Source organism: Macaca fascicularis, chromosome 5 (assembly GCF_037993035.2).
Source record: "Macaca fascicularis isolate 582-1 chromosome 5, T2T-MFA8v1.1".
NCBI classification, from domain to species: domain Eukaryota; kingdom Metazoa; phylum Chordata; class Mammalia; order Primates; family Cercopithecidae; genus Macaca; species Macaca fascicularis.
This window is the reverse complement of record NC_088379.1, coordinates 25,048,576-25,064,800: the sequence shown is the minus strand read 5'-3', so window position 1 is coordinate 25,064,800 and position 16,225 is coordinate 25,048,576. Positions and strand designations below refer to the sequence as shown.

Here is a 16,225-nt window from a genome sequence, read left to right as displayed (position 1 = left end):
ATTGGGCCAGCTGTCTGTCAAGAAAATTCCAGGTTCACAATAATAAAATTATGTCATCAGGCAGTTCATAGACAGCCTACAGTAATATGCAAGACATTCCGATATAAAAATGAAAAAGTGTGCCACTTCAGAAGCATATCATCTAGTAAGAGGCTAGACAGAGCAAAGGAAGAAGGAAGGAAGGAAAGGGAGGGAGGGAAGGAAGGAAAGGGAGGGAGGGAAGGAAGGAAAGAGGGAGGGAGGGAGGAAGGGAAAGAAGACAGGTTGAGCATTCCTAATCTGGAATCTGAAATGCTCCAAAATCTGAAATTTTTTGAGCACCAACATAACACAAGTGGAAAATTCCACACCTGACCTCATGTGATGGTTTTAGTCAAAAGTTTGCTTCACGCACAAAATTATTTTAAAATATTGTATCAAATTGCCTTCAGGCTATGTGTATAAAGTACATGAAACATAAATAAATTTCATGTAGACTCGGGTGCCATCCTCAAAATGTCTCATCATATATATGCAAATATTCCAAAATCCAAGAAAATCTCAAGTCCAAAACACTTCTGTTCCCAAGCTTTTCTGGATAAGGGATACTCAACCTGTCTTCTCACCTTCATCTTTGCAGCACCTAGTGAGGTACCTGGTAGAGAATCACCATTCAATAATATTTGTCTTAACAAACTTGTTATTTGCCTCTAAAATGTTTACCTGAGTACAAAGAGATGAATCGCACACAGATATCTAGTCAAATATAATCTAGTCAAACTGTACTTCTCGGCACTATAATTTAATTGCTTTACGAAAGACGATTTATAAAAAGACACCACTGCAAAGTAGAAATAAATCATTTTAATGTTTATTTTTTCACTTCTATTAATTGATTATTGATTTCTACACAAGTGTATGCATCTACTTTGACTTGCTTCATATTTATTTTCCAACATGGTGCAATCTTCAGCATGAGCTGCACCAAGTACCTTGTCCTCAAAGAGCTTGATCAACTTGAACATTTTCAAAGAGCTCTATAAGGCAGCTCAGCATGGCAGTTTTTTACTGAAATCTCTTATCTGGAAGATGGCAAAATAGACCTGGACCTTCCCGAGCCCACTGGTTGCTTGTATTCATATCACAGCTCGCTTGAGTAAGTGGTAACGACAGAATAATAAGCAGATTGCTCCAAACCCAGCTGGGTGAGATAGCTTCATTTTGGAAAATCAACTGAATCACGAAAACCTTCCTAATGGTATAATTTGTTCCAGAGTTCTTTGGATACTTAAGAAGGGAAATATTAATCCAAATATTAAGACTGTTTGCACAGTCTTTTGTTACAAACACTCTTATTTATGGTATTTTGGAGTTTTCTTCTCCAGCCGTCATTCTCTGGTGAGGTGACTGACTGTACCCCATGCAGGATTGAAAGCATGAAGAAATCTCCTTTCTTAATCAGAGCTGGTGACCGCCTTCTCATTTCCTGCCAAATGGATCAGACCACACTTTTAACCCTATGGAAAGACACAGGAACAAAAACAGGATTCATTTTTAAATGTCCTTCCACTTTCCTCCACCCCAAACAAACAAAACGACATCAGAATTGAGCTGTGCAATTTACAGTGTAGTTTGAGATGGTGTGAGCAGGCTGCCGGAACCCTGCCATTAAATGGCCAGGAAGCCATGGCAGCCATAAGGGACTTTTAAATGGCTCAGGAATTGTACCCCATAATAGGAAGACCTACATCTGGCCTAGTTAAAAATAAACAAATAAAAAAGAATGTTGCCACAGATTATAAGAGCTTTGGTTAATAAATGAGAAACCTCTCATTCCTGGCTAACTTGAATCCTCTTAAAGGAACTAACCATTCAGTCATAAAGGAAGCTTTTTAGCCCTTGTGCAAAGCAGAACCCCACATCAATTCAAATAGCTGACAAGTAAACACTATTTTCCCATGAGGGGAGTGTTTAAATAGGTGCTTGGTAAATATGTCGGCCAAACAGCTATTCGTGTCTCATATCTAATCGCGCACTTGTTAACATTTTTATGCCCACTTATAAAATGGAAAAGAGGAACCTGGCAAACATGCAAAAAGTATTCTGGAGTGAAATATTAGAATGGAGTCTTGGGTGGCATCTGTAAATGGCAACCGTTGAGAAATAAATAGCAAAATCACAATCTTGTCTCTAAGCTAAAAGGCATTTTCCTACTCTCCATGCCAAGGCAAATACACACTAACCACACAACACAGTAGTACAAATGAGATACGGTTTTGATTTTTTTTTTTTCAGTTTACCTGGTGGCTGCACATCCTCTTGAACAATTCCAGCCCGATTTGTGGCTTGCTCCCTCTCTGAGAAACACGAGACAAACACCATTCTTTAGAGGTGGGGCGGGGAGAGAAACATCTTTGTATTTACATAGGACACTTAGAAAACAGTATTTAGGAGGGCTGTTAAATTCAGATATGCTATTATGCAGAGCTTTTAGGTTGTGGAAGTTAGATCCTATAATGCAAAAGAGATTGGGTATTTTCAAAAGAATAAAGGAATCCATACTTCAAAAGAAAAGCTCCCCAACTAACATCTTTTCTCTGTGATCTCAGCATTTTGGAAAGACAAGAAAACAACAACAACAAAAGAACAATTTTGAAAGAACTGGTGGGTGTGGTATCACGAGGGAGAAGCTGCTGAATTGGAGCAACAAGTACAATGAAGAAAACGATGTAGTTTATAAGTCTACAATGCACTCCACTGAAGGCCTAGGCTCAGAGCTAAATATGCTATGTGTTTGATAGGAAATAGAGCAGAAAATTAATCTTTGGGTGGGTGGCTTTGGTTTGGATAATTGAAGCTTCCCTAATTGACTGCAGGTGCTGTGCCAATTAGTAAGCACATTGTAGCGACAGCAACTAAACCCGTCTCTTTGGAGATGTCCAACAGGCAAGGGCCAAGAGAAATTGGGCATTTCATATCTGTGGGCTTGAAGCACTCTGACACGTCTTTCTAAGTGGTTTAGAATAAACCCAAGGTCTGTGAAAACAAAGAGTTATTATTTTAAGTCTCTTGACAAACAAATGGCAGTTTTTCAGGAGAAAGTCTTAGAGCTGAAGGACGTTTACAACTAAATTATAGTAACGAAATGTCGTAATCGGACCTTTGTTTTAATCAGGCTGATTATTTCTTTAAATCCACATTTAGTTCTTATTTAGTATCAGGCCATTTTATTTACTCTGGCCTCTGGATTCTCATAAAGTTACACAAACATAAAGGTACAAGAAACAGGGTTTGGCCAAATCTAATATTCATTGAACTTGCTTCTCTAGTCATGTGACAGACAGAAAGTCAATCCTAAATGACCGACCTGATAGTTTTATCAATACTAAGTTTTGCTGTGGCAAATAAAACACTGGACAACAGGGATTATGGGAATCCTGATATTCAAGTCTAAGGGGGATGGAGAGAACACATAGGATACTCAGGCCTATTACAGGCAACAAGTGGCCTGATGGTTTCACTGTTCCTCTCTGAAAAAGAGCAGGTAAATGGCAACCAAGATTCTCTCAAGATATATCAAAAGATTTCTTCCACCTAGAGTGGATATTATGGAGCCTCTAAAATGTTAGACTTTCTGAAATAACTCAACACAAAAGGTGTCCTCATTTCTGAAGACATTAAATCATTGTAGAACTGAGCCCCACCACCCTATAGACATGTAAGTCTCAAAGCATGGATGTCTTGAACATGCTCTTGGAAGATGCCAACATGTAAAAGCCCACAGTCATCAGCCTTGCCAGGAACAAAAATAGAAATAATTTTCTATAACTAAAAGGTCTATTTTCTGATACTATGGAAGAGGGAAGATTTGAGTTTTTTTTTTTTTTTTTTTTTTTTAGATTTGAGTTTTAAAAAATAATTATCAGAAAGCATTCTAGACTTAGAGATTTAATAAAATCAGACATCCTGGTGTACCAAACATGTTCTCCAGAGGCAGGTACTGCAAAGCAAAAGAAGCTGGCAGACTGCCAAGCATCAAAGGAAGCTGACTTTTGGTGGCAAGGACAGAATGCCTAATTGTGTTCTAACCTCTTATGATGCAATGGAGAACCAAGTGAAGAGAAAGAAATCCCTGTCTTCACACTTTCTTGCTAATTGCTAATGAGGCTGAAGCAAGGCTGAAGATTTATTTTACATAGACCATAATCTCTTTATAATCCTTGTCCTAATGCAACCACCTCTGTAGTTTGGCTTGGTCAGGAAATTTAAACCACTTTGCTGAGCCAGTTCCTACCAAATGATAACCAGGTATTAGCGTCCTATCTACATCCCCTGGTTCTTTAATCCATTAATGTTTTATAAATACTCTAAGGCCAAAGCAGTCTTATGTAAATTCATGATATAACACAAAGACACTTTATTTTGTGAATGCAGAATACGCTAAAAGGAAAACGGAAACTAGCCCCTCACGATTTAGCAATGCATCTTGATTGAGGTTGACAGTAAGTTTCTATTTCCTTATCTTTGGAAAACAGCAAATGTATATAAACCTCAGGAAAAGGGTAATGGCAGAAGTCAGGGGTTTAACTATGTAAACAAATCAGGATAAACGTATTAACAACTTCACTAGTGAGTACATTTCGATCAGGAGAGAAATGATTTAAACCCAACTATGGCACACTGGGTAAAAAAACTCCCCACTCCAGAGTCTCAGCAAGCCCGACTCTGCCCCCTGGTGCTAAGGCAGTGGTGTGATTTGTAATTTTAATTGAGGACGTTATCTCTAGTCCAGGGGCCAAAGTGTAATATTAAAACTAGTAATAATGCAGACTGGCTGATTTTTTTTTTTTTTGTACGGTAGTAAAAGAATCTACCTAATAATGTTTAAGTCTTTGAAAACAAAAACATATCCTTATATTAAATGTCCACACCGGGAAATATATTGACTGTGTGACTTGTTACTTGAACATTCACAACAATGCAACTACTGCAGGATACCCAAGCCCCAACTCCCTCAGCAGTCTCAGGATTACTGGTTGAGGGTGCTCTAGTGGAGGATCAGCAGATAGAAACCTACAATAAAAAAGCAAATGAAAGCTGGTGCAGTGTATGACCTTGGGAACCTACCTCCCCATTTCCTCCTGCCAATAAATAGTTAAAAGCAATTCCACAGGGCGCAGTGGCTCACACCTGTAATCCTAGCACTTTAGGAGGCCGAGGCAGGCGGATCACCTGAGGTCAAGAGTTCAAGCCCAGCCTAGCCAACATAACGAAACCCTAGCTCTACTAAAAATACAAAAATTAGCCAGGAATGGTGGCAGGTGCCCACAATCCCAGCTACTTGGGAGGCTGAGGCAGGAGAATCACTTGAACCTGGGGGGCGGCTGTTGCAGTGAGCTGAGATCGTGCCACTGCACTCCCGCCTGGGTGAAGGAGCAAAACTCTGTCTCAAAAAAGAAAAATAAATAAATGAAATAAATAAAATAAAATAAAAGCAACTCACAATTTCAACTGTGACAAATGGCAAAATTTGAACGTGGGCTGTATATTCCATACAAGTTGAATATATTCCCTTATCTGAAATTGGTTGGGAACAGAATTGGTTTGGATTTAGGATTTTTTTCAGATTTTGGAATATTTGCATATATATATAACAAGGTATCTTGGGGATGGGATCCAAGTCTAAACATTAAATTCGTTTGTTTCATATACATCTTATATACATAGACTGAAGATAATTTTATACAATGTTTTTAATAATTTTGTGCATGAAACTAAATTTATATTAAGTACTTATGTGTGGAATTTTCTACTTGTGTCATTTTGGAGCTCAAAAAATTTCAGATTTTGGGGCATTTTCCATTTTCAGATTAGAAATGCTCAAACTGTAACAGCACTGCATCAATGTTAAATTTCCTAGATTGGAAAACCGTATTGTGATTATGTAAGAGAATGTCCTCGTTCTTCAGAAATACAGGCTGAAGTGTTTAGGAATGAAAGCTCCCAATGTCTTCAACCTACTCTCAAATGGTTCAGCAAAATAACAGTAATAATTATAATATACAGAAATATAACTGTATCTGTATATATCTATATATGTTATATATGGGGGAGAAAGCAAATGTGGCAAAATGTTAACAACTGGTAAATCAAGGTGAAGGACAATATAGGAATTTACTGCACTGTTCTTGGATCTTTCGTCAGTTTGAGATTCTTTTATTTATTAATTTATTTATTTTGAGATGGAGTCTTGCTCTGTCACCCAGGCTGGAGTACAGTGGTGTGATCTCGGCTCACTGCAATGTCTGCCTCCCAGGTTCAAGTGATTCTGCTGCCTCAGCCTCCCCAAGTTTGAGTTTCTTTCTTAACTAACAAAAACCACATAACTGTACAACACGCATAGGAAAGTCCAACACCATTTTGACTCTTCCATGGTGATTATTTCAAAGAAGCGATCTTTTAAAAAGTAGCAAATATAAAATTGCTTTCAAAAGTTTTCAGGGGGCCGGGCGCAGTGGCTCAAGCCTGTAATCCCAGCACTTTGGGAGGCCGAGACGGGCGGATCACGAGGCCAGGAGATCGAGAGACGATCCCGGCTAACACGGTGAAACCCCGTCTCTACTAAAAAATACAAAAAAACTAGCCGGGCGAGGTGGCGGCGCCTGTAGTCCCAGCTACTCGGGAGGCTGAGGCAGGAGAACGGCGTAAACCCGGGAGGCGGAGCTTGCAGTGAGCTGAGATCCGGCCACTGCACTCCAGCCTGGGTGACAGAGCAAGACTCCGTCTCAAAAAAAAAAAAAAAAAAAAAAAGTTTTCAGGGCAGCCATGTTGCTGCTGGTACCTAGACAGACGCCATCTGCCTCTGGGGTATTCCAGAACTGGAGGTTCACTGGTGGCGAGTGGGAACCAGGGGCCAAGGGGAAGCCATATGACCGCAGAAGCAAGTGTGACGAGAAAGAACCAGGGACTGAGGGGGAAACCAAATGACCACAGCAGCAAGTGGGACCCAGTTGGCTGAAGGGGACCAAGTGGGCACCTGAAGCACTGCACTCCTCCCAACAGTGTCAACAGGTCTGTTTCCTCACTGGAGCCTGCTTGAATCCAGGGAACTGTGTAATGCCAGTTAGAAAACAAGACCAGGTCAGCCTGTGCATTTCATTCAATTATATGGGGAAAGGACTGAAAAGCATATTCTAAGTGCCTGGCATGTCATAGGGAAAATGTTCTTACAAGGTAAGCATTCTTTCTGCATCCGGTGATTTCTAGTACCCTGTGCTGCCTAGGCAGAGCATCCTTTTGGGCCAGGGCAGCAAGGTGCAGCAGAAATCAGCAGGACCAAGAAGCAGCAGCACTGAGGCCTCATAGCTCTCCCCTGTGGCCTTTCACTTGGCTGGCTGTTGAACATTCTTCACTGTCTCAAGGCATCGTGAGACAGGGTATTAAGTACAGGCAAGGTCAAGGGAGTTAGGGTCTAGTGTCCCCCCAGCAACTAATGTGCTGAGTAACCTTGGACAAGTCACTAAATGAGGGGATGGAAATGAGCTCAAACCCCTTCTGGCAAAACCCTATGATTTTATGCTTCTGAACATCCAATTAAAATTTCAAATGAACAAGATCACAGAAAATATCTTATTCTGTCTAATTTCACAGGCTGGCCTCAAATGCATGCTATTTGTAAAAGGCCATATTCAGGGTCACTGTCTAGTTCTAGGAAACAAAGACAGATTAGCCATCTGTACTCTTCCCTAACTGTGACCTCTGCAGACCAAACACACCATGCCAACACGGTGAAAGCTAAAAAGCGTCTGGGACTCCCTCCAGAAGTACAGCAGAACTGTACCCAGACTTCTGGTTTTGGGTCACTGACCCACTGATGCCATCATCTGCCCAGTGCTCATTTCAGTACTTGAGGTATCATGTACAGAACTGACCTTGTACTCCACAGAACACTCAGGAAAGCCTTGCTGAGTTAACAAAAGAGCTGAAGATCATGCTGAATGCCAAAATGAAATCCAATAAGGCAGTCTGATGATAGTGGGTGCCTGCTCTGCAACCGCGGCTCTCCTTGGCTTTGTTTCACCTAAACAGGCTTCCCCTTCTTTTCTGCTGCCTGTATGCTTGTTCCAGCAGAGACCCTGGAACGTACCTGTCCCCATACCCATGCTGGCAGAGGTGAAGGGCCTGAACCGATCTGACACTTGGCTCTACATGGACTGCCTTGCCAGTTGCCGGCCCTAAGTCTTGCTTTTACGAGTAACCCAGTTCTCAGGGACTAGGCTTCTGCCCTGTCCATCCAAGAATTGATGGCCTTCTGCCCAGTAGTCTCAGAATCCTGGGGTGTGAAATGTATGAAGGACGGTCAGGACAGAAGGCCTAACAAGAAAGGCTAACAGGAGTGGCTGAAAGGCAGGAGCAAAAGAGCAAACCCAGGAGGACCTTCCACAGTGGAGACGCCCAGGGAAGACAGTGCTCCAAGGAGGGAGAGGATGGCCTAGAGTTGGTGCCTCTTACTCATAAATGACCTGACTTCCTGTGTCAGAAAGGGAATAGACGCCATCACCTGGAAGTGCCCACAACTTGCCAACATAAAACCTAGATATGGCAGCATCCACGCCATCCTTCCTCCTGAGCTGGTGGAAGAGGTGCCCTGCCTTTGGTCCACAGTTCTTTCCTCTACCTGAGCTCAGGATCCTATGCCACCTCCCACTCTGTGGACTGTCTTCTCTCTCTAGCAGCTTTCTCTGTCTAAGACTTTCTTGGCCCTCCACCTCTTCCAGCCAAAACTAAAACAAAACTTTTTCCAGACCCTGTGACCTGCTGGAAACTTTGCCATTCTCCTCTCCATACAGCCAAACATCTATAAATAGTCAACTTAATACACTATTTACTCTTCAATCCACTGCAACCTGCCTTCTGCCTACTTCCAAACCACTGAAAGCATGTTTAACAATATAACCAATCACTTTTAACCTCTTTGTGTTAAATATAATAGATATTTTCACTTACCTCTTTTACTGTCTCTAAGCAGCCTAACCCTGCTGACCACACTCCCTTTTCATGAAGAGCTGTCTTGATGGGGCTTGTGACTGACGCCTCTCCTGGTTTGAAACCTGTCTAGCCACTCCTCCTCAGTCTTCTTAGTGGGCCTTTCTCCTCCTCTGACCGCCTGTGCTTCGGCCCTTCTGACACTGGTGTTCCCCAGCACACTGTCCCGGGCCAGCTTGCCCCTTAAAATCTCTGAATGCTGCCTGGGAACTCTTACCTACTGCAGAGACCTGATTCCCAGCCACATACTGATGATGCTCCATCTCCAGCTGCAGCTCGCATCCGGCGTCTCAGCCCCAGATCGGTATAGCCCACTGTCCATGGGAAGTCTCCAAGAGCATATCAGCTACCTCAACCTCAAAAGCTACCTAAATGCCCAAAAGCAAACTAACTTGTCTTTTCACCCCTAAAACCAATTCCTTCTTGTTAATGACCAGCATCTCCATCTCCTCAGCTGCTGGAGCCAGAACACTGGGTGCCATTCTCCTTCTTTGCCCCGTAGCTAATCAGCCACAAAGCCCTGTAGAGTTTACTTTTTTTCTGTTTTTTAAATGAGACAGAGTTGCGCTCTGCTGCCCAGGTTGGTTTGAACTCCTGGGCTCAAGCGATCCTCCTGCCTCAGCCTCCCAAACTGCTGGGATTACAGATGTGAGCCACCACACCCACCAGTTTGCTTCTTAAATGTGGCTCCCAAATGCAGTCACTTCTCTCCACTTCCATAGCCACCACTCTGGTTTAGGGTATAGTCACCTCTCCCTGAGGTCACAGGAAATACAGCCTTCCTGTACCTGGCCTTCCTGTCCCCAGATTTGACCCTTCCAGCTTCTAGTTCACATATAATCAATCCGAGTGATGCTTGCAAAGAGTGAATATGATCACTGCTCTTAATAACATACAGTCCTCTGTTGCCCAACTGTGTGAGTACATTCCGAGAAATGCATCCTTAGGGGATTTCATTGTTGTGCGACCATCACAGAGTGTACTTGCACAAAACTAGACAGCGTAGCCTACTACACACCCAGGCTATGTGATATAGCCTATTGTTCCTAGGCTACAAACCTGTACAGCATGGTACTGTACTGAATACTGCAGGCAACTGTAAACACGGTAAGGATTTATATATCTAAATATAGCTGAACTAGAAAAGGTACAGTAAAAACACTGTATATTTTCCAAATGGTATTCCCATAAAGGATATTTACCATGAATAAAGTTTGCAGGACTGGGAGTTGCTCTGGGTGGGTGGGTGGGTGAGTGAGTGAGTGAGTGGTGAGCGAATGTGAAGGCCTAGGACATTACTGTATACTACTGCAGACTCTATAAACACTGCACACTTAGGCTACACTACATTTATTTTTTTTAATTTCTTTCTTCAGTAATAAATGAACCTCAGCTAACTTTTTTACGTTGTAAACTGTTTAATTTTTAAATCATTTTGACTCTTATAATAATATTTAGTTTAAAGCACAAACATGTATAGCTGTACGAAAATATTTTCTTTCTTTATATAGCTTCATTCTATAGGCATCTTTCTATTTTAAAATTATTATTATTTTTTCCTTTTTGAACTTTTGTGTGAGAAACTAAGATACAACACATATATTAGCGTAGGCCCACACAGGGTCGGGATCATCAGGGAATCACTAGGCGACAGGAATTTTTCAGCACCATGATAATCTTTTGGGACCACTGTCATACACGTGGTCCATCGCAGGCCAAAATATGATGCAGCACATAACTATACTTCAATAACCCTCCGCTGGCTGGACTTCCAAGACACCAAAGTGTTATTAGAGCACTGTAATTAAGCAAGTGAGATGATCAAATGTGGATGATGTGACAACAAACTTTTCAAAAACCACAGCAGAAGACCTGCAGTTCTATACATTTTCCAACAGACAAAAACAGAGTTTCCCAGTTACAAATTCTTACCAAAGAAGTAGTAACAGATGTATGTCAGAAGGAAGAAAACTGAAGCTAGAAAGGAGTGAGATGTAAGAAGGGTCGGTAGGTAAAGAACGCAGGTGAAGATAAACAGTCAGTGACCAGATACAGTAGTCCTGGTGTTAACTGATTTGCTGAGTGATAGGCACCAGGCAGGACAAATATATTATGAAAGGTGCATGGGACAAAGGCTAAGGCATTATAAGGACCTTGTATTGTTCAAGAGTAAAGATACTGGCTAACTCTAAACTTTAATTACGAAAGAACACAAATAGAATTTAAAACTTTCAAACCAGTAGAGGGAAGAGAAGAATAAAGGCGGCTTGAGGCAGAAAAGAAGAAAAAAGGAAGCATAGAAATAGAAGAGAAGGTCGGGCGCAGTGGCTCATGCCTGTAATCCTAACACTTTGGGAGGCTGAGGCCGCCGGATTGCCTCAGCTCAGGAGTTTGAGACCAGCCTGGGCAACATGGTGAAACCCCATCTCTACTAAAACACAGAAAAAAAAAAAAAATAGCTGGGTGTGGCGGCATGCGCCTGTAATCCCAGTTATTTGGGAGGCTGAGGCAGAAGAACGGCTTGAACCTAGGAGGCACAGGATGCAGTGAGCCGAGATCTTGCCACTGCAGTACAACCTGGCGACAGAGCAAGACTCTGTCTCTAAAAAAAAAAAAAATATATATATATATATATATATACACACACACACATATATATAAAAAACACAAAATAAGGTGATAAAAATAAATGCAAACATGTCAGTAAATAGAATAAATTAAAATTAATCAAATCTAATAGTTAAAAGAGATTAACAGGTCAGATTAAAATATCTAGTTTATGTTGGTTCTAAGATATTCACATAAGGACAAAGGCTGCATGTATGAGGAGAGAAATAGATAAGCCAGGAAAATATTAGAAGAAATCTGGGCTGAGCACAATGGCTCACGCCTGTAATCCCAGCACTTTGGGAGGCTGAGGTGGGTGGATCAACTGAGGTTAGGAGTCCGAGACCAGCCTGGCCAACATGGTGAGATCCCATCTCTACTAAAAAATGCAAAAAATAGCCAGGTGTGGTGGTGGGTGCCTGTAATCCCAGCTACTCGGGAGGCTGAGGCAGGAGAATTGCTAGAACCTGGGAAGCGGAGGTTGCAGTGAGCTAAGATTGCACCATTGCACTCCAGCCTCCAGCCTGCCTCCAGCCTGGGCATCAACAGCGAAACTCCATCTCAAAAAAAAAAAAAAAAAAAAGAAAGGAATCAGTAGCACAATAAAATCAGATAAAATAGAGATGGGGAAGAACAGTGGAAATAAAGAGAATTCTTATATAATAATACTTAGAAAAAATTATCCAGAATATTCTAGATTGTACGCACCTAATAACATGGCCACAGGACATCCAAATTCAAACAGAATTAAGAAGCTTGATCTGTAATTAACACACACAGATACAGAACTCTGTACCCAACAATAGCCACCATTCCAAGCACACAGGCAATATTTACAAAAACTGACCTGTACCAGGCCCCAAAGCAAATCTTGACCAGTGTCAGAGAATCCAAATCATATAGTCCACGTTCTCTGACCACAAATGCAAATAAGATAGAGACCAGCAACCAAAAGTCACCAGAAAAGACCATTGTGGCTGCTAGGTAGAGAATGGGCAGTAGGTGGGGCACAGTGGAAGCAGCTCAGTCCCAGGAATGGGTGGAGCGAGGTGGACAGGACAAGGGTGGGAAGAGCACGATAGAAGGAAGTGACTGACCATGTTGTTTGGTTAGGTGCAGCCCACACCCAGCACAGTGCCAGGTACCTAGCGATTGCCAGAATCCAGGTTTCTTCTAAAAAACAGAGTGAGATGCTAAATAAATGCTAGTTGAATGTGTTGGAATGAGCTGAAGCTCCGACCACACAGTGGGTTTCCGTGACCTGATAATGAACACCTCACCCCAGTTTACTGCGAGGTCAGCCAGCTCCAGGCCTATCCACCTGCTAAAATCTCCATGTCTCACATTTCTGCCCTTGTGGCTCATTATTTTGTAAACATTTTAATGAAATGTCTAATATAAGACTATACTAGGTGTTCCACACCTGTTACCTCATTTAATTCACCCCAAACCCTGTCAATTCAATCCAGTGAACTACACTGCTACAGATGAGGAAACAGGCAGGGCTCAGAGAGCTGAAGTAACTTAGATGAGGGTCATTCATCTAGTAGGCTATGTAGACACTCATCTCCCCTACTGCCTTTTCTTGCCCCCTTAGACAAGCAGTATGCTATCTTGGTTTAGGGATTAAGGATACTAATTCAAGTCCCAGATCTGTGACTCATCAGCCGTGGGTCCTTGTGCAAGTAATTTAACTGTTTCACACCTCAGTTTATCCACATATAAAATGGGGATGATGATCATATAGCAGCTGCCACAAAGGGCTGTTACCAACACTAAATGGGTTAATACATAGGAAGTGCTTACAAGAGTGCCAAACATACAGTAAACTTCCCACAAATATTACCTGTTCAGCAATATTTACCTGTTTAAAAGAATCAGTTGCCAGCACTGAAGGCAAAAACCCTGTGTAAACACTCTGCCCATTACAAATGTTACAGCAGTCAGTTTGTAACACTACCACTTTGGGAGGCTGAGGCAGAAAGATCGCTTGAGGTGAAGCACTTAAGACCAATGTGGCAAACATAGCAGAACCCTGTCTCTACTAAAAATACAAAAATCAGCCAGGACTGGTGGTGCACACCTGATTCCCAGCTACTTGGGAGGCTGAGGCACAAGAATTGCTTGAACCCGGGAGGCAGAGGTTGCAGCGAGCCAAGATCATGCCACTGCACTCCAGCCTGGGTGACAGAGCAAGACTCTGTCTCAGAAAAAAGAATCAGTTATGATCCCCAGAACAGAGTTGGCCAAATTAATCAAAATGGAACCAGAGGCTGGGAATGGTGGCTCACACCTATAATCCCAACACTTAGGGAGGCCAAGGCAGGTGGATCACCTGAGGTCAGGAGTTCAAGACCAGCCTGGCCAACATGGCCAAACCCCATCTCTACTAAAAAATACAAAAATTAGTTGGGCATGGTGGTGGGCGCCTGTAATTTCAGCTACTCAGGAGGCTGAAGCAGGAGAACTGCTTGAACGTGGGAGGAGGAGACCGCAGTGCGCTGAAATGAGGCCACTGCACTCCACCCTGGGTGACAGCGGAAAAAAAGAAAAAAAAAAAAAAAAGGACCAGAAAAGCGGGAAGGCACAGACTGCCTTCCAGTTAAACATGCAGATATTATAGTTACATTCACTAAATGTTCACCCACCGATGAACATCACCTGATTTGTCTGTCTCAAGACATTCAGACAACCACAGATTCTGGAGTATCCCTAAAGGACTGTTACTAGGATACACAGTACACGCCCACATCTTGACCATCTCACCTCAAGCAGGGTTTCTCAACCAAGGCACCACTCGAATTTTAAGCTGGGTAATTCTTTGTCATGGGGGTCTGTCTTGTATGCACTGCAAAAAGTTTAGCAGTATCCCTGGCGTCTATCCACAAGAAACCAGTAGCAACACTTGACACCCCCATCCCAAGCTGTGACAGGCAAAAATGTCTCCAGATTGAGCCAAATAGCCTGAGGGACAAAATCACTCCTAGATAAGAACCAACAGCTCTAGTTTTCAGAACTGACTTTTCCAATGGGATGCAAAGCAGACCCTTTGTCCCAAGTTCTAGTGGCCTTAATATAATCGCTGGGGCAGGCGTCCGGTGAAGAAGGATGGTGGCAACAGATCCCGCAGGGCATCACACAGCCCACCTTACTCCCACACATGGTGCATGCAGATAAGCTGGAAGGCAGAACACAGTGGCCATTTCAGTCTTGGCTAATGAGAAGAAGCTACAAGGAAATCTGAGTGGGCACTTAAAACGCTCTGCCTCCAGAAACCGACTGCTGTAACATTTGCAATGGGCAGAACGTTTACACGGAGCTTTCGCCTTCAATTCGCCAAGCTTTCAGTGTCCGTTAATATTCCCAAAGGGCAGGGTTGGCCCTCTTCCATCTTCAAGACGATTCGAGTTTCCTGGTGAACAAAAATGAGCCTCTAATGCCTAATATTTTCTCTCTGACAGATGGTTTCAGATGTATGAAAGTGCTAATCCTTGCTGAGATATAGGTCTCAAGGAAGAAGAGTTTGGCTTTTAGAATGATAGGACTGGAATGATTAAGAAGGAAAATTACTCCCAGGATATTCACCATTAACATGTGAGCAACCGGCTTAAAACGAAGGAAACCAGCAGAATCGGAGAAACAATTTGAGGAAAAAGAAGAGAAAAAAGTAAAAGCCCCAGGTTAACATTTGGGTTTGAAACAGTCCCGCTCAAAAAACATCTTTGGGAGTGGAAATGAAGTGCAGTAAAAGCACCTTTCTGCTCAGGAGGATCAGGGTTCCATCTGGCTCCCCCAGTCACCATTTCCAGCCTAAATGCTCCAAGAAGACTCCGGACAGCGGCCTGGGGTAGGATATATTTGCCTTGTCACTTGCTGTGTGACCTTGGGAACGTTATAAAACCTCTGAGCCTCAGTTCCCTTATTTGTAAAATGGGTATGTTTTACATACATACTTCAAGGTGAGCTTGTGCAAATGAAACGATCCAACATATGCCTAACCTGACGTATAATAGGCATGCAGTGAATTTTAACTGTAAATATGAACTAGTACTTAGCGTTGACTTCTGAGAGGACTGCTTTCATATACATGACCACCTGAGTCTCACAGGAGGCTCGGCACTTTACTATAGATGATGTAGTTATTAATATTCACAGATGAGGATACTGAGGGTCCCAGAGGTTGAGCAACTTGTCCACGGTCACAAAGCTGCACATGGCAGGATTCGAACCTGGCTCTCCCTAACCCTCGAGCCAAGTTCTTTCCACGGCACCACGTGGAGCTCACGGAGGGGGAGGTGTGTATGGGGGGGTCAGGTCACCGCACGGGGTCAGAGATCACTCACTGTAGTCTTCCAATCTCATTAGGGGTCGGAAGTAGATGGGATAGAAGGCGGCGCCGATCAGGGAGACGAAGCCGCCGAAAATGAGCGCGGTGCGCAGGTTCCGGGACATGGCGTTGCGCCCCGGGCTGCCCTGACCCGCCGACCGCCCCGCACTCTCGGAAACCTGGCTACCGACGGCCGGCCCGTGACCCCGCTCGGAAGAGGCTGAGAGGCTTTCGCTTCCGGGCCTTGGGGGAGGGACGAGGAGGAGG

The 16,225-nt window shown here is 43.0% G+C and overlaps 1 protein-coding gene across 1 annotated transcript; it reads right to left on the bottom strand.

Annotated features, from left to right (window-relative positions):
• Positions 1-828: 828 nt before the first annotated feature.
• Positions 829-16,180, bottom strand: SMIM20 (small integral membrane protein 20). Its single transcript, XM_015450092.3, has 3 exons — positions 15,975-16,180; positions 2,280-2,336; positions 829-1,496 (listed from the first exon to the last, which is right to left on the bottom strand). Exons 1-3 carry the CDS (start codon positions 16,081-16,083, stop codon positions 1,459-1,461), a joined length of 204 nt encoding a protein of 67 aa, XP_015305578.3. The 5' UTR covers positions 16,084-16,180; the 3' UTR covers positions 829-1,458.
• Between the last annotated feature and the right edge of the window lie 45 nt (positions 16,181-16,225).

Excerpts from the sequence above, each read along its gene's own strand:
- SMIM20 (XM_015450092.3), bottom strand. The coding sequence starts at position 16,083 with ATGTCCCGGAACCTGCGCACCGCGCTCATTTTCGGCGGCTTCGTCTCC. Across the intron at positions 2,337-15,974 it reads AATGAGATTGGAAGACTACA|AGAGGGAGCAAGCCACAAAT; the intron begins GTGAGTGATCTC and ends CGTGTTTCTCAG. Across the intron at positions 1,497-2,279 it reads AGAGGATGTGCAGCCACCAG|GGTTAAAAGTGTGGTCTGAT; the intron begins GTAAACTGAAAA and ends GTCTTTCCATAG.